Here is a 26,599-nt window from a genome sequence, read left to right as displayed (position 1 = left end):
GCCTCAATGTCTCAAATTTCGGCCTTACGGTACCTGCCTTAGTCCAAAGTCTCAAGTCTCAAGTCTCAACTCATACAATAAGTGCATCCAAAGCACAACAGCAAACACATAATCACACACATACAACAAGATCAAAACACGTTAAATGGCACAAGTAACTCTATACGCACAGGCTCAATATTGAACATAAAACAGAAATCGACAAAACTGTTTGAAAATAAGTATACTTTCCACCCCAAAACTTGTAAAAAGAGGGGCTACGAAACTCACCTGAAAGCAGCACAAGTATAAATACCCTAGATCAACGAACAAGAACACGAATAGTCAGATACACTCGAAACAAGCTCGCTATCTGCCCAACAGTCCTACATTGTTCACAAGTCACTCCATAAGAACTTAATTGATTGCACAAGTCCATGTCTTATACTAGTGTCTTAGGAAATGTCATTATGTCTCGTCAATTGTCATAATATATATTATAAATATGTCGTCTTGAAATTTGTCCAAATGATATAGTTTGTTTAATAGTAATGTTATGTTTTAATGTTTATACCTTGTCAAATAATCGTATGTAATGTCATTGTGAAATATATCAAGTCCGAGAAGTCATGAAACATTATTATTCAAATGTATGATTCGTATAGTCTTTATAAAGTCCTTATATATCTATTCATATGTTCATATATATTATTTCGATTTCACATCATTTTGGATCCAATTATAAACATGGTACTAATCGACAAGATCCAAATCTGACTTTGGCCATGAAAGTCCCAATTTTGACTTTGACAAAAATCTAATTTGACTTTTGACTAGAAAACCCTAATTTTGACTTTCCAAAAATCATATTCAAATTTTGACCATAAAAAGTCCATTTAAATCAAAACCCTAATTTTACCCAAAGACCAAAATAGATGCCATCAAAAGTCTGGCCCTTTGACCTCCGTTGACCGATGTTGACCGGCGTTGACCGACGAGAAAACGATTCCCAAAATTAGATCTAAACACATTTTTAGGACCAAAATCACTAATACAATTCGGACCTATGCTAGATCTATCCGAAATCGACCAAGATTTTATATATACCCACGGTTTTTATCATTTTTCGATTTACATACATGTTATAAAGAATCGAAAATACAAAACACACATCAAATCTAAACAAGAACATGGTTTTCGGATCTTAAAGTTTCCGGACCATAATTTCCAGATTTCGAGTTTAAACATTCCGGATTAGAGGATTTTGGGTCTTCACTTTTCGGGTTCCAAGAGTTTTCGGATCTCAGATCTATAGATTTCGGTTAGATTTATTAGCAAAAACCTTATACAACCGAAAATATATACATCTTTGTCAAGAAAAAACGGATCTATGTATTTTAATACATACGATAACCGATTTATGTATAATAATAGTAAAGATTTTCGGATCTTCAAATATGTAAAAAACATATAACCGAAAATATAAATAAATCTATAAAATATGTAAAGATTTCGGTTTTTGAGATGAGGAAGAAGAGCAGAAACCGATTTATATATATATTTTTTGCCAAAAACTCGAATATATATATATATATATACATATGCATAACCGAAAAATATATATATAATATACAAAGCTTTCGGATTTAAGAAGAGGAAGAAGATTCATAACCGAAAATATACACATATATACATATATATAAATTCGTATATATATAACCCCATATATATACAAAAACCGATTCTTATTGTTGAACAATCATGGATTCATTCGAAACTTACCAAAATCTTATAAGAAAATGAAGAAAAAGATGAATAGCGGTGGTGGTTCGTGGTGGAGGGTGGTGGTTTGTGGGTGGCGACTGAGAAAGGGAGAGGGGGACGGTTAGGACAGAAAAGAATGGAGGAGAGGGAGTGAAGTGAGAAGGGAGGGGGGAGAAATGAGGGTTATGGTTTATTTTTTTGTTTATATACCCCCATAACCCTAAATACATTTACCTTGACTTTTCTTTAAAACGTTTGACCCGACAATTTCCAGAAACTCGAGACCCGTTAAATTTATTTTGTCGATATATTTGAATGTAATTTTTCAATAGCTTTCCAACGACTATAAATATGTCTATATTTAGCTATTAAATCTTTTATTGATTTAACTTTAAGTATTTTACTTAATTTGGCATTTCTACAAGACAACTAGTATTCCTCTTGTTCTCGAGTCCACATACAATTTTTCTAACGTCTAAACGCTCATAAAGCCCAAATCAAATAGAAATTTATTTATTCCGTGATAAAGTCTTATAAGACTAATTACGTACATAAACGAAACCACTAAAAATAATCGGAAAAGTAATTCAGGAAAACGCTCAGATGACGGTTGTCACAACATTACCCCGTTAAAAGAATTTCGTCCCGAAATTCAACTCGAACTAGTCCCATTAAATAATTGGGGGTATTTTGTCTTGAAATGATCTTCCCGTTCCCAAGTATACTCAGGCCCTCGCTTTGAATTCCATCGAACCTTGACAAATGTATACTTGGTTTTCTTTAGTTTCCGCACCTTGCGATCCAGAATCTCTAAAGGTTCTTCAACGAAATTCAACTTATCGTCAATTCGAATCTCGTTCATAGGCACATGACAATTTTCTTCAGCTAGACATTTTCTAAGATGCGACACATGAAATACGTCGTGAACTTCCTTAAGTTCTTCCGAAAGTCTCAATCGATAAGCCACTTCGCCAACTCTTTCTAGTATCTCAAAAGGTCCAATAAATCTAGGTCCAAGTTTTCCACTCTTGACAAATCTAACCACTCCTTTTCAAGGGGAAACCTTAAGAAGTACACGGTCCCCAACATTGAATTCTAAAGGTCTACGTCTGACGTCGGCATACTTCTTTTGTCATTCACGTGCTAATCTAAGCCGCTCTTTAATCTGGATTATTTTCTCGGCAGTCTCTTCAATAAGTTCAGGCCCAACCAACTGGGTATCGCGAAAGTCAGACCATGCGACAAGTGATCTACACTTCCGTCCATACAATGCCTTGAAAGGAGCCATATTAATACTCGCGTGATAAGTATTGTTGTAAGAGAATTCTATAAAATGTAGATGGTCATCCTAGTTACCACCAAAATCTAAGACACGGGCTCTCAACATGTCTTCTAAAGTATGAATAGTACGTTCACTCTGGCCATCAGTTTGTGGATGGTACGTCATACTCATGTCTATCCTAGTCCCAAAAGCCCTCTGAAACCCTCGCCAAAACTGAGAATTAAAGCGAGTATCTCTATCTGAAATAATCAAAACTGGTACGCCATGTTTCGATAAGACTTCCCTTACATACTTCCTCTCTGTGGGATCTTTTTCACGGATGGCTAAGAAATGAGCAGACTTTGTCAATCTATCGACGATTACCCATATCATATCATGACCCTCCTTCATCCTAGGTAGTCTGGTAATGAAATCCATAGTTATGTTCTCCTACTTCCATTCAGGCTTTTGATGTTCCGCTTTCACCTATAGACATGTCATCTTTCTTCATGCAGGCCACCAATATAACTCACGCAGATCATAGTACATCTTGTCGGTGCCCGGATGTACCGAATACCTTGTATTATGAGCTTCGTTCAATATCAATGTTTGTAGATCACCAGTTGAAGGAACCCATAGTCTGTCCATGAAATACAAGCCATTATCATCTCTTCTACCCAAATGTTGTTCCATTCCTCGTAGTTCCTTCTTAAGAAGATCTTTATCGCCAACAATCACCAATTATGCTTCTATGATCTGCTCTCTAACACTCCTTTGCACTGTAATACTCATAACACGTACTCGTCTAGGCTTAACCCTTTCCTTACGACTTAAGGCATCGGCCACTACATTGGCTTTCCCCGGGTGATAACGAATGTCACAGTCATAATCGCTGAGTAACTCAAGCCATCTTCGTTGTCTCATATTCAAATCTTGTTGATTGAAAATATGTTGTAAACTCTTGTGATCTGTGTAGATTACACACTTGGTTCCATACAAATAATGCCTCCAACACTTTAATGCAAAAACCACTGCTCCTAATTCCAAGTCATGGGTTGTGTAATTCTTCTCATGGACCTTCAATTGTCGTGAGGCGTAAGCAATCACTTTGCCTTTTTGCATGAGCACACAACCTAATCCTTGACCCGATGCATCGCAATACACTACAAAGTCATCAGATCCTTCAGGCAGACTCAAATTCAACGCATTACATAGCTTATCTTTCAAGATTTGAAACGCTGCCTCTTGTTTTTCATCCCAGACATACGGCCTATCCTTCTGAGTTAATTGCGTAAGCGACAACGCAATCTTAGAGAAATTCTCGATGAACTTTCTATAGTAGCCAGCCAGTCCAAGAAATTGTCTGACTTCAGTCGGTGTCTCTGGTGTTTTCCAGTTCTTGACTGAATCAATCTTGCTAGGATCCACGTGTATTCCATCCTTGCTCACGACATGTCCCAGAAAGTGTACCTCATCAAGCCAAAACTCACATTTAGAAAATTTTCCATACACTTTTTCCTTTCTCAGTAATTCCAATACTTTTCTCAGATGTTCAACATGTTCTTCCTTTGTCTTTGAGTAAATTAGGATGTCGTCAATGAACACAATTACAAACTTATCCAAATACGGTCGACACACTCTATTCATCAAATCCATGAATACTGCTGGAGCGTTGGTCAATCCAAAAGGCATCACTGTGAACTCAAAATGTCCATATCTTGTCCTAAAAGCAGTCATTTGTATGTCGTCCTCGTGTACACGCAGTTGATGATACCCTGAACGTAAGTCAATTTTTGAGAAACACTTCGCACCTTGAAGTTGATCGAACAGAGCATTAATCCTAGGAAGAGGATAACGATTCTTTACTGTTAACTTATTCGACTCACGGTAGTCGATACACATGCGAAAAGAGCCATCCTTCTTTTTGGCGAATAAGACAGGTGCTCCCCACGGTGACTGGCTAGGTCTAATGAATCCTTTGTGCTGAAGTTCTTTTAATTGCGTGGCCAATTCCTGTAATTCAGTTGTTGCTAATCTATAGGGAAATTTTGCTACAGGAGCTGCATTAGGAACGAGACTAATGCGAAAATCAAGTTATCAAGACGGAGGTAAGCCAGGTAAATCATCAGGGAAGACATCGTGATAGTCCCGAACGACGGGGACATCAATCAAGCTAACCTCTTTAGCAGATGCACTCATGACACGACCCTCAAAAGAATCAGACACCTCGCCCTGAACTTCTAGTACCTCGCCATTTGGTAAGATTTGGAATGAAAAGTGGTGAAATTATTATTATACCCCTTAAACTTATATAAAAGTTTTATCTACTACAAGGCTATAAATGTAAAATTGTATCTTTTTATCCTTTCTTTTCTTTCCCTTCTAACTCAAGAATACATTCAACTATCAACTTTCTTTTCTTTTTTTTCAACTCGAGAATGCCTCTTTTATATGTAATTTTCTATCTTTTCTTCCCCTATCCAATCTTCTCCTTTCTTTTCTTTTAATAAAAACTCGAGAATACAGTCTTAGGCTATACAGAGTGGGGCGGATCTCCCCCATTTCGTCCAAAAACTTGCCTGGAACACCACGCCCCTCTAACTATTGCGCCCCGCCCCCTTTCTGGCGAATTCTTTTCCTCGCCCACTTTCCCTTTGACTTTTGTGTTTTTTTTCCGTGCCATCCTCCTTCCAACGGATAGTTTTCAACTTTTTTTTTCTTTTCTTTCTATTGGAATGTGACAAGTGTCACAACTCCCCCCAACATCAAACTTACCTCACTCCCCCCTTTTTCCCACCAAAACTCTCTTGCTTACATGGCGCCACATGGCTTTTATTTCCCCTCTCCAACTAGCCCCACTCCTTTTAGCCTTATATTTGGCATCTTTTGGTAAGTTTTGGCAAAAAAATTTTAGCCACATGGCATCTTCTTATTGGCCTATTTTCTTGCCATTTTTTGCCAAATTGTCGATCATCGACACTACACCCTTGCCCCTAATAAGAAACATCCGGGTCCTATAGGTGGTTTCATTTAGTACGCGGGTTCTAATTGGAGAGCCGCCTTGAATCTTGATACAACCCGGGTTTTTTAAAACTAGTTTTTTTTTTTTGAAATTTAACTGTTATTCACAACCGCCTACACCACCAACAACAATTACATTAACTTGAATGTACACCAATCATCCCACGTAATAAAACGGGATTGATTTGCTTCTATTTCTATACCACTAAAAACCTAAGTTTTTAATATCTTGAAAAATCTTCTCAACAATAATCCTTCCATTAGCGAACCTTTTATCATTCCGGGCCAACCATAAACACCAACAAGTGATGAATATCACACCTTGTATTCCACAGGCCAGTCTTTTCTCCACCTTAGCATAAGAATGAACCGCGAACAGATCCAAAACAAATAAATTGGCTGAAAGTTGCACCAAGAAGAAACCTTATGCCACACCTCGATAGCCACCTCACAAGAGCAAAAAAAGGTGGTTAACGCTTTCTTCCTCTTTCTCACAGAGAGCATACAAAGTAGATATGAATCGACAATTACGATCCTTCAGGGCAAGCATAGTTGAAATGCGATCTAAACCAACCCTCCACAAAAAAATGTTGCATTTTTTGGCACCTATTTCGACCAAGAAAACACAAAGTGGTTACTATAATCTCTATCGCTTCCAATAAATTCTTTTACTCCTTTGACGCTGAAAATATTGTCTTTCCCTCCAATCCAGCTCCACGTATCGTGTATACTAGATAAGGATTTCCCTTCCCAAAAAAAAACTAGTTTTATTTAGGGTTCGATTTAGATGTATGTAGTAATGAGAGACGTGTTTAATCTTAATATATATATATATATATATAATATATATATATATAAGACAGTTGAACTAATGACTTATTAACCAATCAACGCGTTCAATTTCATCAAATTGACTTTCGTTTATATCAGCATTTAAATTAACTATAAACCAAAAAATCTTAATAATCGTTATCCAAATATATTATTTTACTAGATTATGCTCCATGCGATGCATGGTAACATACACATTACATTAAATTGATTACAAAAATAATATTTTATGGAGTTAATTACAGAAATCGTCTCTGTCGTGGACCTCTACTTGCAGCTTTTGTCCTTAAGTTTAATAAATTACAGTTTTAGTCCAAAAAGTTTTGCTCCGTTAACACTTTTAGTCCTTGGTAGTAACGTCCGTTTAAAAACCCATCACGTATCAGCCGCATGATGGGTATTTCCGTCTTTTCATGACACAAGGACCAAAAGTGTGGTTTTAAAACTTACTACAGGACTAAAAGTGTAATTAGTTATGAACTTCATTATCATCATTATCTATATCTATATCTGGATCAATATCAAACATCATCATCATCATCAATATCTATATCTTCAAAACAAATATTCCAGATTTATGCACGCAAGGAGAGAAACAGAAGAGTAGAATAGAATTAAAACAAACTTCTCACAACACACACACACACACATACACTTATGCATCAATTCACACACATACATGAGCGAGAACAGAAAACTAAAAGAAAAAGAAAAAAAGAAAACAGATCAGAACAAGAAAGAAAGAACATAAATCAAAGGAAGAACATTCACGGTCAACCAAAGTCATCTAGGTTATGGTCTTGTTTGTTCTCACAAAGAAGAAGAAGAGCCGGTTGTTGACCAGCTTTGACTTACAGATCTGAAAATAAAAGTCGAGATATGAGGTGAAACAAGAAGGAGAACATGATTTCGAGACTCATATCCACGAATCTTCCACTGATCTTGGCTAATTCATGACTAATTTATATATGTACTTTCGGTTTTCATGATTTTCGTGTATATAATCTAATTTACAAATTATATATGAATGAAGCTATACTAGAAAAATTTTTAGGGTTAAACCCATTGAATCCTTACCTAGAATTCTTAAGAAGAAGATGGAGAAAGAATAATCGAATGTTAATTTAAAGTGTGTTGATGATGAATGTATTAAAAAAAAAAAATTTGAACTAAAAGTGTAATAAAAGAAAGAAGGGAAATGAAGAAAATATACATCATGTGGCTGACACGTAATGTGTTTTTAAACGGTCGTTACTACCCAAGACCAAAAGTGTTGACGGAGCAAAGTTTTTTGGACTAAAACTGTAATTTATTAAACTTAGGGACGAAAGCTACAAATGGAGGTCCACGACAGGGACGATTTCTGTAATTAACTCTATTTTATGTAATATTAATTGAAAACAATGATTAACATATATACGTCAAAAGTATTATTAAATGTTATATAATAATAATAATAACTAAAAGGATTTTTAATGATATTATATTTTTATTATGCTTGTAAAACCGGAAAGAAACATAAATAAAGTATAATACAGGGAAAAAAAAAAGAGGAAGCGGAAGATAATAGAAAATGATAAGTTACAAAGGTTGATAGTTATATTATTAGTGTTTTTCAATTAGTTTTGATATTCACTAAATATCTAACATAGTTTGCAAAAAAAATAAACAAATATTAAGTTAGATCAAGTGTTTTGTGCATAATATTAAAACTTAGAGGTCATGAGTTCTAATCTTATAATTGACTTTTTTATTTGCTATTTAAATTTGATTTAAAAAAAAACCAACAAGTGGTCACGTAGACAAATGATGATGTGACAAATGAAGTGCCACATAAGCACTAAAAAAATATATATTTAATTTAAATGTTAATATATCTAAAAATGGATCCATAGTCAAGTCCAACTTCTAGCAATGTACATCAAGCTCTTGGGTTCTCTTGGTTACCAAAAAAGTGTACTAAACATTGTCAACACTAGGTTGGTGAGTTCGTACGAAAGAAATGTCAAGAACACGTACGAATGTCATCAATAACATAAGCAAGTATAAGGAACGAGAAATTTGATAACAATAAGTATCTAGCAAGTTCTATGACTTCTCACATGTACACAATGTCCCTTAAATGTCCTGTACAAAGACCTCCCGAAGACATACGAAGCGGTTCTAAAAAGGGCCCACGTGTATTTAGACGCCAGAGACACCGCTTTGAAAGGAGATACAAGTCCCACACAGGAAAATGAAACTCTGGCAAATAGGAAGGGGAAATGGACAAGCGAAAGAGAAAAACCAAGATATACACCATATCATAAGGATGACAAAGGGTATCTCAAGGTAAATCTTCCGGAGCTACACAAAAGCCCGAAAGAAATATTACTCACCAAGCATGTTGCAAAAACCTTCCCCATTCCTCCCAGACTAAGTGGAAAAAATAGGAAGGGCCCAGAAAAATACTGCGAATTCCACAGGGACCATGGCCATGACACGAACGCGTGCTGGCAACTTAGGAAAGCCATCGAGTAAGCTATTAACGAAGGGAAACTCTCGCACCTGGTAAAAAGCGTTAGGAAACAGCAGAATATGAAGAAAGAAGACGACGCAGAGGAGAAGAAGAAAGGCCCTGAGAAAACAATTTATACAATAACGAAAGTCAAACCGGGGTCAGAATATTCCTTCCCCAGGGTTTACAAGGGGGACATGGGACGCATCACCTTCCCACAAGTTTTTAAAACTTTCAGAGATCCACTGGTAATTTCCGCAGTCTAGAAATATCCAAAGTAAAAAATATCATTGTAGACACTGGAAGTGAGTGTAATGTATTATATGAAAAAGCTTTCTGGAAACTGCATCCTGTGGCACGAATGAACTTTAAAAGGACAGAAGCTTCAGTCCAAGGGTATTCAGGAAGCAAGGCCAAACCATTGGGAAAGCTAGCAGTAAAAATGACAATAGGGGAAGGACGCTGGGAGCGAAAAGAGAGGATTACTTTTCTGGTAGTAGACGGAATATCGCCTTTCGAAGCAATCATCGGAAGACCCGGGATCCAAAACTTTGAAATGTTACCCTCCGTAGCACATGGGATGATCAATTATGAATCAAACGGAGGAATAGGAACCTTGGTGACAAAGAAAAGCAAACTATCCACAGAAGGATAAGACGGTCCTCACTACCTCTCATGGAGTGAAGGGCCTTACTACGGGCACCTGCATGGATAACGATGCGTCTAAAGGCAAGAAGAGGATATGGTATGTGACCTCATTATTATTAATAAAGGCTTCTTCCTTTTTTTCCTTTTAACATATCTCCTCTAGAAAAAGACGCACATAAGCGCAAAAATCATTCCAAAGTGGGGACGCCCATGTAATGGAATTTAAAAATGTATAAGGACCTATAGTCCAAATAAGCACCTATGGGTATATCCACAGCAAACAAGCATACAATCAAATGCGAAAAATAAAATCGCATAATATGCACATAAAGCATTAAGCGGTCCATAAGACTGCACTATGTCCATAAACCACAATCACGAGATTGTGGGCAACAAAAAAAAACACCAAAAACACATTATCCAGAAAATTACAGACATAAAAGAAAATTGTTCAAAACAGCACACTAAGCTGTTAGATGTCCAACGAGGCACATTCGCCAAACCAAAGGCACGCAGGCCTCAAATATTCACTGGGGGTCAACAGGGGCTTGAGGTTGGATCACATCAGGAGCGATTTTCAGCAGATCGTCAACAGCAACGTTGGGGTCAGCAATGACCTTATCCAGGTAAGGAAAGACAGCGTCTTTCCACTTCTGGTCAGCAACTTCAAGGTCATGAGAGGCAGTAGGAATAAAATCTCCCCTGCACTGTAAATCACATTTGCCTTCCGCAGCAAATTCCTCCAGCACAGTAGATCTCTCATCAGCTCTCTCAGCTGAAGTTAGTTCTCCCAACAATTGACCAACCTCGTCACTATACAACAAAGACCTGCCAACGTAAGGAATTACCTCTGTAACCAAACTGATACAATCTTGTTTCATAGTCTCACTTTGATCACGCAACAGCCTGTTACTTTCACGTTCATCAGCAAATTCTTGTTGCAACTTCAAAACAGCTTCATCATGGACAACAACATCCGCCTTCAACATGTTTACTTGCTGCTTCAAGCTTTGAACAATGTCAGATGACTCTACAGTGGTAACAAACCGGGCCTCCCTAGCTTTCAAATCTTCAACAGTGGCAACTAGTGACTGCACCTCTAGACTCTTTGACCTTAGATCAACATACATCCTGGAAAAACGCCTGGCAATAACAGCATCAAGATAGGTATGGAACTGACGATCCTTTTTGAAGACCCGGAGAAAAGTTTCATTATCCATGCTGTCAATCTTCTTGACATCCTCAGCATTCATGTCCTCACCATCCAACCAAGTAAGGATCTCCTGCTCGTGAAGATCTGTAAGAAAAGATAAAATTAATACATCAAGATAGTAGGACATTAATAGATAAATAAAGGGTCATACCTGTCTGGGGAACAGAGGACCTACAGATTTCAGGCTCTTTTGGAGTATCACCAACCTTCCTCCTCTTTACACGACCTGCAACGGACTGGGGAATGGGAACTTCCTTCTTCTTCTTCCTAGCAACAGAGACACCAGTAATTTCAACTTCAGACATGTAAATATTCAGAATAGGGGGATCGACAGCACTCGACACTTCTGGGTCATCACTCTGAACACCCGACGAACCAACATCAGCAACAAGACTACCTTGCCTTTCAATACAAGGAACCTCAGTTACCTCCTTCTCACCTTTCCTGACAAATTTCCTAAAAGTCATATCTACAAAAGCAAAAAGAAAACACAACGACCAGAAACACTAAATCAGCAAAGGCTATCGAAAACAATATACCAGATCCTTACCATCTATATCTACATCACCAGGCAATGTATCAGTCAACTTCGCTTTGTACAACACGACATCAGGATATAAAACAACTTAAATAGGGTGCAATCGAATTTCACAACACAAGTCATCGATCACATATTCAGGGAAGGGATTTTCATATTTTTCATGTTTACACAATAACTTCCTATCAGTAACGGATTCATAGCCACTTGGAAATAGAGATACCTTCATAAATAGAATATCATTTTTCCAATCACGGATATCCAAACCACCCCTTTTAAAACACCCAGCTTTTGATCGGTTACCCACTGTAACCCAATCACCAGAGGGACATGTTTGGACAAAGTACCTAAATAGCTCTAACGACGGTTCACCGCCATATGCCCTACACATTACTTCAAAAGCAACTATTCTCTACAAGCCTAGCGGTGTTATTGTGGAAATGTGGATATAAAAAAAATCAAGCACAGTAAGCATAAAAGGGGAAAAAGGGTACCTAACATTACCCTCAGTCATGGACTTAATATAGAAACCGACATACCCATCAGGGGGAGTAAGAACAGTATCACCATCGGAGGGAATCAAAAAAGATGATATTTTTCCAGGAAAAAATCTATCGACGAACTTGTTCAATCGCGACCATATTACGGTCGATTCAGTTGTCTTGATGCCTCCTTTTGACTTCGGAATATGATAATCACAAAGATAAACACAAATATGCAAGAAAAAAGGGAGAAAACCACGTACCTACTGTGTTAATCGGAGGACGGACAAATCAGAAACCCTAGGAGAGAGGGGAGATATTTTTGGAAGCAGAAAAAATAAAAGAACAGAACGAAGATCGAATTTATATATGTGGCTGCATGAAGATCGCAACCGTCCACAAGTCTTCTAGGGATACGCGCTCATCTACCCCTTTAATTATCTTTCAAATCAAATAAATTAAAGGCGGTTTAACAAGTTTTACACAAAATACCCCTGAAGATTGTGACGAAGCACATACTAGTCCAACGCAATGATTATTTAGAAAAAATCATCACCTTGGACTGGGGGGCTTGATGACGTACCCTCCCAACGGCACGAAGGAACTAACTTTATGGTACGAAGGGTCATCCGTCACGAAGGCTTTTTACAAATAACATAACGAGATAAGGATCATTCTTCTACAAATTCGGGATTTGGCCTTCTAATCTCCGATGGATAACTAAGGAAATTATATCTCCAACCTAAGACTTAGGAAACCCTAAGCCGCCTACTTGTCCTCCAAGAATGTCTTCCTCTATATAAAGAGGAAGATGGAGCCCACAAAAGATTATCCAAGATCAGACAAACCACGAATAAGCTCACCTGGCGTAAAGAGACAAAACTCTACCATCGGATAATCGCCAATAAACGACCTTATTCACCTTAAATCAACCACCACTCTAATCTCGGATTCGGTGCACAAACATTTACCTTCGTCATTAGTTGTATAATAATGTTTGTAAGATATTGACCAATGATCAAACATGGTAGCAACATCATTGGTCACAAACTCGCCACCCGAAGAGTTATCTTGATCCATTATATAATCTTTGATCCTTGATCACTAATAACTCCGTCTGTCTAAAAGTAAAAGTTTGGTTTTGATAATTAACCTTTTTTTTCCTACTATAATGCTAATTATATTTTGTGTCATACAGTACTTCATACAAAACTAATGTAATAATACAATGTAACGTTCATGTTTTGATTCATGCTAAAGGTGAACTTAACTTAGGTGAAATAACGTAATTGTTTTAATAAAACAATTGAGATCCTCGAAATTTACTAGTTAACACTAAAATATAATATTAAAAACACTATAAAGTGGTACTGTTGTCTGCGGGTAATTTTTTTTGTTTTTTAATTCTAGTATAAATTAATAAATTTAAAAGCGATTTGATACAAGTATAACATTAGAAATATATTTATTTTTGGATAGAGACCACTAAAATGTTGCATCCCTACGGGAAATTTAGTAGTTAACACTAAAATATACTCATATTAAAAACACTATAAATGGTCCGTCATCACTTAAGATAGAATATTGGTGTACCTATTAAAGTAATAGCATTTGGATGGTAACTCGCCTCTATGGAAAGTTACTATCGATACACGTCATAACCCATATCATTACTCAGATTTTGTTACATTACATTTTATTCGGGTTTTTTTTAACACGTCATAACCCTTCTTTAATCTCTTCTCTCTGGCTCTCTCCAACTCTATTATCTTCTTTTTCTTCATCATCTACACCCCAATTCTTCATTAGCCACCTCCTCAAATACCACTGCTGCTGACATCTCCCAATAACAACAAGCATGTACCTTTTTTTTATTTCCGCTTGAACAATCGTCAACATCATGATAGTGCTACAGTACTGGGTCGGGTAACCGGTACTGTAGCAACTCGCTACTGTTCAACTTAAACCGCCACTGTAGCAAACTCAGTAATGTACAAAGAAATATGCATAAAGTACAACAGCATTATACATTTAACACTGCTGTTATAACTTCTAAATCATTAATATTTAAATACAAAATACAAACATATATACCGTTTTCACTACCATCTCCGGCGAACACCCGCGACATCCACCGGAACAACCTCTGCGTCAGGAACAAAGGTCGTCGGCATCAACTAAAAACGCATTATCAACCCGTGATGCTTTTTCACAGAACTTTTTTTTAGACTGATGACGGTGGCGGCCGCGAAATGAAGACGGTGCCGGGAAAAACAAAATCCTCACAATCGGATGAGCATCGACAAATCAAAAAATAATAAAAATAATAGAATAAACATCGTCAATTTGGTTTACCGTCGGAAACACCCAAAACGGTAAACTACCTTCTTCTTTTTTTGGCCCAGATAGCAAAAAAGAGATTGACATAATGATATAATGATTTTGTTGCAAAAATAGGGATGAGATAATTGTTTGTGAGGAGAGAAGGAGAGGTTTCTAAGCACATAGACTATACAGTGCACTAGAGAATATAAAATGAGATTTTATAAAAATTGTTACTCATTTGATCAGGGTAGGTGTTGATGTGTGGTGTTAATGGGTGTGTCATCCACCGTTTAAAACCAACACGTGTTTCCCCATAATAAATAAAAATTATTAACTTTCAAACTTTGCTTCCACTAATTTTTTAGATAGAAAATACTTTGTATATACATATATTTTGATGTATATATCTGTTTATAAAGCATATTCTATATGATATACAAGTTATTAATAAACACGGAGTCACATAACTAATATTTTTATTACTCGGCCATAAAAAATTGAGTAATTAAAGATGATCCTAATTTTTTCTTTTATATATAAACTTTTTATTCTACCAATTTATACTCTTGCTTTGTATATACATTTTCACTTTTAAATAAAATTACAGTCTTACACTGATAATATGACAAATATCACATGTATTATTATATTCATTTTGGCATTTTGCTATGTCAAATACGGAGTAAATCAATAATGATTCTTTTGTTACTTATAAAACATATAATTTTATCTCTAAACGTAAAATCTATTTATACCACGTTCATTATTTGTAATTATATCAACATCTGCGTTTAATCCGCAGCGAAATGCGGCTCTAAAAACTAGTTACTAATATTTATGATAAATATCTTAAACAAAGTTAACAACTTTTTTTAAAAAGAGTGTAAATATATATATAAAAAATTACTTAGTATATCCAAAATTAATCAAAGATTGTGAAAAAAAATTAGTAAAATTGTTAATATTTTAGACAACAAATACAAAAATTAGCTAAATAAATATGTAAATGATGTATTAATGTAATACATATATGTGTAAATATACATATATATGATTATATGTAAGTATACATATTAAAATTCGGTTTGATTCGGTTAACAGCAAGTAATGAATATTAAAAATTGAAAGGCTAGTGTCACCGCCCAAATAACACTCTTATACTGTCGTTAAAACTAAAATAAAAATAAACACAAAGGGGTGGTGTTGTATGGTTGTTATCTATTACACTTGAGTATACTTTGGTTTCTCTAAAATCTAAACCCATTTGACTTTATTCCTTTTGAGAAATTTCTTTAGAATATTGCGGGTTATTTATAATATTTTTAGCCTATTAAAAATATTAAAATTGGGCTAAATTGGAATGACAAGGCCCATTAACGGCCCGTCATAGATAATTGGTGAATCGATTAAAACAAAGTGTGAAGAAAGTTACAAATTATCACCCGATTGGATCACACACTCCCTCACACACACACACTCCGTTGGGTTGAATAATCCATCCAGGTTGATACTTCTTATCTATTTAATTACCTTCTTTAATATTTAATTTACTTTAGGTTTTCATGTCTTTTGTGATTTCGATCCGTCTAACGTTGTACTTATTTTTTTTTTTTTTTAATTTACTGTTGACAACTAGTAAAGATATTGTAAGCTGTTCTTTTTCATATATAGATACAGATATATTTTATATATAAGCTAATATTATGGACTTGAAAGTTGAAACCAAACATAAATATAGTACTTAATTTTTGTGGTTTTATTGTATTGAAGATAATTGTCCCATTTTGTGTTGGAATTGAGTAGTAGGACTCTTTAGATTCATCAATTCCAAGTTCCGGTATCCCCCATTAAACTAGGAACTCAATATTACTGCTTTTTTACTTGTTCTCGTAATCGTGAATCTTGTTGGAATTAGTTTGGTTCATGATTTGGGATTGTTTGCATGTGTGTTTTGGACCAAGTATCTTATCGGCGTAATTGTTTTTATTATGATCACATAAACGGGTCATTTAAGGGACCAATGATAGTCTTTTGGGGTTGAAATAGAATTGGAATTTGAATTCATGTCTAATTTGAGGGCTAATGTCTTTTTGTTTGTTTTGTCGTGTAAGGTGGAGGAAATGGCTGGACAAGATGAGTCTCAAAAGAAATCAAGTGAAATTGAGTTACCGACCTTCAATGCTGAGAATTTGCAAAGTAACATGAAGGTGGTATACTACAGGTCAGTTTTTCAATTTTCATACTAAGGATTACAACTCGGATCATTTTAATGCCTACTACGATGATTTCCAGCTCATGTAGTCCTTTGATATCCGCAAATTGCAACCTAATTGTTAGAACAAGTAATGAAAGTGGAGGATTAGTTAGATGGGATAAAACTTGGCAAGTCGTGGTGGATCTTTATGTAGAGTTTGTTAGGGGTGACAATTTTGACCATTAACATAGGTATATGTTTTTATTTCTAATAGGCCAAACAAGTAGAATCAAATGCTTAGCCAATGGGGTTGGTGGCCCATTGGTCCTTGCCTCCTTGGGGGAATCCACCTGGGTTCGAGTCTCACTTCCCACATTTGTGGGGGTGGATTAATAGGGGATTTTTCGAGAGTCCTGGGTTTCATACCAGGCATGTGCGTTATTTAGGAGTAGGAGTAGATTAGAATGTCGTTCTAAAAAAAACTAGTAATAATATAAACAAAAAAGAATCAAATGCTTAGCTCAAAACAGGTCATTTGGGCTGAAAGTAACCTAAAGTGAATCACATGTTTTTATCTCTAATGACCTTACCAAGTTTACCTGTTTTGGTCTATTTCCCAGCTCGCCCGAGCACCCTCTTTTGCAACAGATGAATTCCACAGATAGATAAAACACATTATGGATAATGTTGTTACCTAACTTGCTCATATTGAAACCTGTCTCAATAATATTACTAATAACTACACATTGGTTCCGATTTGAATTGATAAAGCCATAGCTACTGGCTAATGAGATGGAATCATATTTTGTGATGTATACCATAGTCGTCGACTTGTAGTTTTTGATTCGACTTGAAAACATATTTTTTTGACTCGTGATTCGGAACGTGACTCGACTCGTAAGAGTCAGAACATTTTTAAGTACTACATAATATAGTAAAATTATATATATGTGACGTCTTTAGAAGCAAAATATAAGTTAGTTATCTTAATAAGTTTACTAAAATATTACATATCCAATAGTTTTGAGACATAAACTTACAATTTATCTCCAAATTCACAATAAAATGATCAAAACTATATAGATAACACTGAAAATAATGTAGCAAATTAAGTATAATATATAATATATGTTAGGAACTGCCTTTAGCCTTAGTACTTAAGCCTTAGTACTTAAGCACAGCGGAAGCAATTAAACAAGAAGATAAAACAAGAACATGGTAAAACGACACACGAGATTTAACATGGTTCGGCCCCAGTGGGGGGCCTAATCCACCGGCTGCAACTAGATAATATTATTGATGATCTGAACCATAGATTACAATTACATATGAAGGATATATATATATATATATATATATATATATATATATATATATATATATATGACAAATTAGGGTTAATAACTTCCCCAAAGAAAACCTAAACAGGCCTCCTTAATAGATCGAGCCTTTCTGGCCAGCAAGCCTTTAAACCCAACAATCTCCCACTTGAAGGCCTTGCGAAAACTTCAGCTCGCCATTCAAACAAACAACATTCCCGTCATCCAGTAATCTTCAGATAAGCGAAATCCTCCAAGCCTTCGGTTCCAAGAACAAACTTAAACTTCAAAACAGAAGTTTCCCAAGTCTTCATTTATCCATTAACAAGCTAAGATTTCAATAAAAATGGATAGGAACAGAAGTCTTCACAGGTCCAGCTCTCAAGAACAAACCAAACTTCAATCCATGCATCCAATGTATACCTAGTTGCAGACTTGCAGCGGCCCTTTTCATCAGTCACCTGAAAGGCCCGTTGAAGCTGTAAACCGCTCCAATACAGTCAGACACAACTGTCAGTCATGGCGAAGTCCACCAATGACTCATCTTCAATCTCAACCGGCTCCTACTGATTTCAAATACCGGCTCCAAAGACACCAGAGGAACAACAACACTCTCCACTAGCGGTAGCATCACAGGAGAGATTTTATTCGGAACCCTGGTTTTCAGAACTCAACGTCGATTTCAACATATGTCAACATACTCCTCGTGCTCCCACTGTTACAAAATCCCGTCCAAGTTCAAACCTCCGAATACGCTCAAACAGATTACCTGATAGTCCCAGAGTCCTCTACTGCACACCAGACTCGTATAACTCTCGAATCCGCGAGCCAAGACTTTTCTCCGAAAGTCGGTTCAATTCTTCCGGTAGTGCAGTAATCTGCACACTCTAAAAGTCTAAACAATAGATTCACCAGTGCTTCACTACAGTAGGTAACATAAAATGAAGCAAACCAAAATTTGTAACACGAGTCTTCACTACCTTCCAATGATCCCAATGCATCAACCCTGACACATTCTCATAAGCAAAATTTTATCAACCTCGGGTGACTCTAAAACCCTGAGCACCTCATGCAACCCCACAAGTTAACTACGCACAGTTCCCACTGTCCGTGTTATTCCAACTTATGCTAAACCAGACTTCATGAGACGAACCTCCACTCATATTCAACCAGCGAAAACCTTCACCCAATACCAGTACAAAGATCCACTAAAAAGTCAAAACACTGATCAAAACTGGACAAGGAATAACATCCACAGTTCCAGACTAATTAATAGCAAACGATCAATAACAGCAGTAGAGAAAACAAGCGTTAGTTCCATGACTTCACTAACTTTTTTCACTCGTGCCGACACTAGCAACCCCGGAACAAGAATACTTATAACTCAAAGCACTCCAAACCAGCTAGTTCTATTTTCTTCATAAACGGTACCACATCCAACAGAAATCCAATCCAATCCAAAACACATGTATATACCCGGTCGAACAAAGGCTTAACCCTAATCAACCTAATACCTTGTTTCAATGGACTAACTTCAAACGATGGTACTTATCTTTTCTTTTCCAATTGATCAAGGTAACATCACAGCAACAAACTTAGTAACAACCACCCGCAAAAACAACACCCTAATTGTAAATCAGAATCACCCGAGATACAACTCAAACAATAAACTGAAGAGAGACAATACCTCAACCTCTAATCAATGACGAACAAGAATGTCACGGTAGTAACCAAGAATAGTAGCTAATACCTTTCGAATAAGAAAACCAAAAACAGTGCTCTTATCTTCCAACCGATTAATCAACACCAAAACCCAAATCAGAAACCCTAATAGAGTTCCTAATCGGCGGGCGGCTGACAGCAGCATTGACGGCTGCAACAGCGGCGATGACAGGCGTCCGTTTGATGATGAAACAGTGGCAGAACAGCAGCAACAACAGCTAAGAACACCAGCAAAATTAACAGATTTCAGCAGAAACCAGCAAACAGCGGCTAAACAGCAGCTAATGGCAGCAAACAGCGGCAAGTCAGCACAGATCCGAACAGCAGAAGGCTAGGTGGCGGCTGTATGAAACACTAGCGAACAAGGGAAGCAAAAACTGAGCTCCCTAATCGCAAAAAAAAACAGCAGCCAAACAGATCTGTCTCAGCCGCAAAACAGATCTGTTTCAACAACGAACAAGAGAAGGCCGAACCAAACCCTAATCTACAAAGATAGCAGCCCCTTAATCGAACCTGAACCTTTAGCTCTGATACCACTTGTTAGGAACTGCCTTTAGCCTTAGCACTTAAGCACAGCGGAAGCAATTAAACAAGAAGATAAAACAAGAAAATAGTAAAACGACACACGAGATTTAACGTGGTTCGGCCCAAGTGGGGGGCCTAATCCACCGGCTGCAACTAGATAATATTATTGATGCTCTGAACCATAGATTACAATTACATATGAAGGATATATATATATATATATATATATATATATAGATAGATGACAAATTAGGTTTAATAACTTCACCAAGGAAAACCTAAACAGGCCTCCTTAATAGATCGGGCCTTTCTGGCCAGCAAGCCTTCAAACCCAACAATATATATCCATAGTATCAAACTACAATAATTATAAGTTTGCGACTCGTGACTCGGTCCAAGTTCACACAATGACTCGTAAGAGTCTGGACAAAAACGAGTCACCCAACGAGTCAACTCGTTTTTAGTGTGACTCGACTCGTAAGAGTCGACTCGTGACTCGTGACTCGTGAGAGTTTAACAAATATGATGTATACAACTATACATGTATTTCTTGGTTTTTAGATCACTAGGATAGTTTCTTCTAATATCGTATTTATTTACGATTTGAGCTATTCAGAGAGGTTGAAGCCAATCTACCGTTTGATTTGATTGATCTTTGAAATGTGTAACTTATCATGATATTGGTTAAAGTATGCCACTATGCTTCGTTATAGATATCTTATAACTCCTTAAATATATACCATCTTCATTTATAGATTGTGACATTATGTCTAATCATGCAGTCGGACATTCATGTCTATCATTGGCGGAGTGATTGCTGGAATATTTGGATTCACTGGCCTCATGGGGTTTGTCTTTTATTTACTTGTCATGGCTATTACCTCAGTCTGTCTAACAGCCAAGGCAGGTTTCACGATCCATTCATACTTTGATACCTGGAATAGGGTTTTGCTGGACGGATTTCTAGGCGGGCTTTTGGTAAAGTTCTCGAATTTTTCAGTTGTGCATTGGTTACTTAATACCTTCTCCTGAGTTTGTATATTAATCAGTCAAATATGTCTCTTTGCAGTCATTCGTGCTGTTCTGGACGTATCCTTTTTTTCTGCTCTTTTGCTTATCACACTTTCCCCATGACCCTATACAAACTGTTTTGTGTTGTATGTTAGGAGTAACGAGTATGTAGATTAGAGGTTTCAATCTTGATGTTTTTGCCGTAAGATGGTTCGTTTGGGTTGTAATTGACTTGCAACGGGTCAAAAACTTAGGTAAAATAGGAAGGTTTCAAATGGTCAAGTGGACAAAAATGGATTAAAAGTCAACTCAAAGGTTTTCTAAATCAGGTCATTAAAAGAAATTAGGTTTTATAGTGTTTTTACAGTCAACACTTCATATACATGTAAAATTTGAAATAAGATTATCACTGGATAAAAAAAGTTGTTGACAGCTCGTCTTACTTGACCCGTTACAAAAAGTTCCCATTTTGACCGAAACCTGTTTTGTCTTCTCGACCCAGACTCGTTGCTATCTTGGATGAAGAAGATATGATTTTCATTCTTGTCTGATTCTCTTTCAACCGGTTTGTACATTTTTGATTACCTTGACAAGAAGAAAGATTCGCTTATGATATTGTGCATATTTTCTAAACGATCTCACGTTATTCGGGTTCTACTTTCTGGAGCCATTGCTGATTTTCTAGAAAAAAGAGGGGTTCAGAAGATGGCTGGTGCTGAGATTTAAGGTTTTGATATCTTGCAGCTTCAGCTGTTATGTCCTGGAGCCTTTCATGAAGCTTCATATATGTTTTTTATAGGACCAATCTTTGAATTTTTTAAGAGAGTATGCTTATAAGAATTTTAGCCTTTTTTGTATAACTGACATTTTGCTATGCAATGTGTGAATCGCTAGCTATGCTTCTAGTGTAATTTGAAATATGGTAATCGTAACAATATCATTCTTTCCTTTGGAGTTAATAACTCTTATATGTAGGTCTGCTTCGTTTTAGATCTTCAAATAAACATGGATGGGGGTTCTAGCAAGTAAACGAACTAAGAAGGTTATATTCGTTAAACTTAGATAACCAATAAAACGACCAACTGACATACTACCACATAAAGTGTATGTTGATTGTTGAATACAACGTACAAACTCATTTTGTGTATATCCAGATTGGAACGATGGTTATATCTGGAAGTCCTCTCCAATAGAACCAACTAAGCTAATAAGCAATTTGAAGCTCATTCCAAAGAGTAGCTGGTTGGTTTGAAACTTTGAACCAAGGTCTCCACCGAAGGTTCCTGAGCCCCTACCCCTAGGCTATCCTTTTGAGGTTAGATATCATTATTTTCTAAAGTCATCTAGATACTAAACACCTTAGTAAGTACAGCCAAGGGGAGGGTGAACAAGCACGACTTGCTGCAACCCAGAAACCGACAGCACTACCATTGCCAACCAACTATCACCGCCATAAACTGTCGTCAAACATAAAACACCAACCCTGTTGTTTCCCCTTGGTGGTTACCAAGATTTGTATACAGAGAAAGACAAACATGAAGGGAAGCGATTTATAAGGACTTGAATGATTTTGAGTTTACGTGCAAGTAGAGGGTATGCCTGATCCGACACAACTCATATTTGACCTGACGTTGCTGACTTGCATTTGCAGCTGAACTTAATCTATACTATATCTACCAATATATATATAACAAGGTCTTAAATTCATTCCTAAACAAATAAGAACTCTTTGATGAATTTCATCTTTGATTTATAACCATTAGATTAAATTTAATTATTTCAACTTTGTTAAATGATAATATTAATACTTATAGTTTATATTATTAGACAAAAAATACCCTATTAATAATAATAAACTACCATAAACCATCCCTTAGACCATATTTTTATTAGGAAAATATGAATTGAGTATCTATCGTAAGACCAAAGTTAATAAAAATTTAATGTATTATTTGTTTATAATTTTTTTTTCTATTTTTTTTTTCGTAATGTTTTAATTTTGTAAACTTTCCATACACAAATTTTAACACATTGAAAGATCAACTTTACGTGATTTAATTACCTTTGCTTTTAATATCATTAATTTTAGTTTGCCAAATATAATTTGAGAAATGCTAAATACAGCCTAAGGGCTGTATTTAACGTGCATAAAAAAATTTGTACCTTCCATATTAAAAGTCCGCCCCCTGATTTTCATGGTAAATATACAAACAATTTATGCACCTTAAACACAGCCCTAAGGGCTGTATTTAGCAAACCCCATATAATTTTTATGATAATAATATTATTCGATATCACTTACTTGGATATTAAATTAATATAATTAAGAGAAAATCCATGAGATATTAAATTAACTAGGATGGTACCCGCGCAATGCGGCGGTGGTTGTAGCGACGATAGCGTGGTGGTGAGAGCGACTGTTGGTGGTGGAAACAGTGTCAAATGGTATAGATAACTGATGTAAAAGTAACTGATTTAAAAGGTTAATGAAAATATTTTAAAAGATAAAACACTGGTAGTGTAATTTAGTCATATATTATTTTATTTAAAAAGAGAGTTGTTTTTTTATTAGATAGTATAAAAGTATAGATTAAGTGTATATGAGAATTAGAATCAAGAAATAAGGATATTTTGGATATAAAAAAAATTTTGAATTTTTTTTAATAAAAGAATTCAATATGTTTTATAAGAGTTTATAGATATAGATGGTAAAAATCTAGAGTTTTTGATATCAATGCAATTAAGAATTTATTGGAATAGTTTAAAAGTTGAAGCTTTGTTAAGAATTTAATACATTAAATAAGGACTATATAATTGTTCTATATCATTCAAAATTTAAAAGATCTAAAAGAGATATTACAAATACATAATTTAAAATGATGAGTGATAAATTTATAACACATTTTAGTCATCTACAACAAATATACATATTATGCTGCGTAATGTATGACTTTATAAAACATGTTGTAACACCCCGAGCTAGGCTCGAAATGCACCGAAAAGATATAACGTATGCATGGGATTATCGTAGAACATGAACTATATGAAAGAAAGGGGATTCAGTGAATCCAACATCAGCAAGCAGGTATATAATGCATAATACAAAATAAGGCAAATGAATCCGGGATTCATGTAAGTCCAAGCCCAAGTCCTAGTGCGATCATCAATCAACCATCACTTCTTAGATTCCCTAGATTTCCTGAAAGTGTACTAAACAAGGTCAATACTAGGTTGGTGAGTTCGTAGGAAAGAATGAATAAGAACGCGTATAAATGTCAACCAATACATAATTAACATCAAACATGATCTAATATTTGCGCACTTGTACCCGAATGTACTCAATTGCACGTCATGTACCTCATAGTACTCAATTGCATGTAATATACCTCATTGTACTCAATTGCATGTAATGTACCTCATTGTACACAATTGCACATCATTGCACCTTATTGTACTCAATTGCACATAAGTTGTTCATCCATGACCATCAATGTCCACACATAACCAAAACACCATGTGATTATACTTCGTACGATACTATTTTTGAAAGGCCTTTGATGCTTATATATATGGTCACCCGCAGCCTTCCCACCACATCTCTAACCTTTCAAAGGCATTACCGTCCTCCATATATACACAACTAACCTATAACATCTGAACATACATATACAATAACCATACAACAAATCACATAGTTGTACATCTACAAAACCGTTACACAACATGTAAATCCATAAATCAGTCAATGTCTCCATAAGATGCGACGAAGACAATAAACAACGTCGATTACTATTATATCATATGATTTTTAATATATTATTACACGTTGATTTAGAGCCGTTAAATTCAAATTTAATTATTCATCTTTCTTAAATGACAATATTAATACTTATACTATTTATGATTATACAAAAAATACCCTTTTAAATTTAATTTTATAGTTTTTTGTTTTTCATCATAAATTTACACTTTTTACCCAATAATTTTAATCAAGAAATCAAAAATAGTAGCTAATATATATATATATATATACATCGCTAAATTTAATTTACACTTTTTGGTTTTCCATTTCTTACCTAATAATTTTAATCAAGAAATCAAAAATAATAACTATATATATATATATATATATATATATATATATATATAGATTACTACCCGCGTAATACGCAGTAAACATATATAATTAATGACATGTTAAATTTTTAATATCATAAGTTGACAAATATTTAACCAAGTAAGAATTAAACCACTAGGAAAACATGAAGTTACATTAGTTGTCGATTAGATTCCGGTTAACAGTGACTACACGGTTCGCTTTTAGGCATGAAGTTCGCTTTTGTAACAAATCTTAGTCATTGTTTCTCATATATATTTGTGCGTTATTTAACCATAGTTTTGAAAAATGGATACATCATCTATTAGAGGTCTCACTAAGTCAGGTTTTTCATTCATCTGGATATGTCTGTATAATACCATTGCAGTTTTCATAAAATGATTTACTTTTATTTTTTTATATATAACTGTGATAGCTTACTGATAGACTTCATTTTTATTTTTTAAAATTTAATTAAGAAGGCCGGTTTGACTCCGGTCCAGTTTTCAAAATATTGATTTAATAAAAACGTTATATGATAAAAATCCTTATAACCAAATTTTAAAATCCTATACAAAAATATAACTTAATAGAAACGTATTACATTAAAAAGGAAAGTTTTTTTGTAATAACATTAAAAATTAATTTTAAAGATAAAAATGATGTAAAATATAGAAATATTAGGTTTCATAATTATATTATTAAAAACGTTAATTATTAATGTCTACAAACTTAAATAAGGAAGTAATAATAACTTAAATTTAATAAAATTAAATTAAATCTAAAAAGGTTAGATAAGGTATATGACATCAGCATTTGATCTAATGCCTCTAAATAAAAGTTAAAAATTATCTAAGGGTTCATACTTTTTCAATTATGAATAATAATACTATTTATTATATATCTTATCCAATAGAATAATAGTTATTATCATATAAAAAAGACAAAGCATATTTTAATTGAAATATTTAAGATATGTTACATTTAAAATATATAGATCAATTTTCTATTGATAAAAATACTAAGCTATATTTTAAACCATAATAAAGTAAAATTGAGTATTAATATGTCGTAACACCATGTATCTACAATATTATATATATATATGGGAAAAGTGAATATAATGTCCGGTTTAGTCAAATTATCAACGGCAGTTTAGCTTATGTGAGTGAT

The 26,599-nt window shown here is 35.1% G+C and overlaps 1 protein-coding gene across 1 annotated transcript; it reads left to right on the top strand.

The window, feature by feature from the left end:
* Positions 1-15,963: 15,963 nt before the first annotated feature.
* Positions 15,964-22,289, top strand: LOC122578822 (ER membrane protein complex subunit 6). Its single transcript, XM_043750868.1, has 5 exons — positions 15,964-16,062; positions 16,671-16,780; positions 21,102-21,297; positions 21,389-21,408; positions 21,932-22,289. Exons 2-5 carry the CDS (start codon positions 16,680-16,682, stop codon positions 21,960-21,962), a joined length of 348 nt encoding a protein of 115 aa, XP_043606803.1. The 5' UTR covers positions 15,964-16,062; positions 16,671-16,679; the 3' UTR covers positions 21,963-22,289.
* Positions 22,290-26,599: the final 4,310 nt, after the last annotated feature.

This window comes from Erigeron canadensis, chromosome 8 (genome assembly GCF_010389155.1).
Source record: "Erigeron canadensis isolate Cc75 chromosome 8, C_canadensis_v1, whole genome shotgun sequence".
Lineage (NCBI taxonomy): Eukaryota > Viridiplantae > Streptophyta > Magnoliopsida > Asterales > Asteraceae > Erigeron > Erigeron canadensis.
The sequence above is the reverse complement of the archived record's forward strand: the minus strand, read 5'-3'. Positions and strand labels throughout refer to the sequence as shown.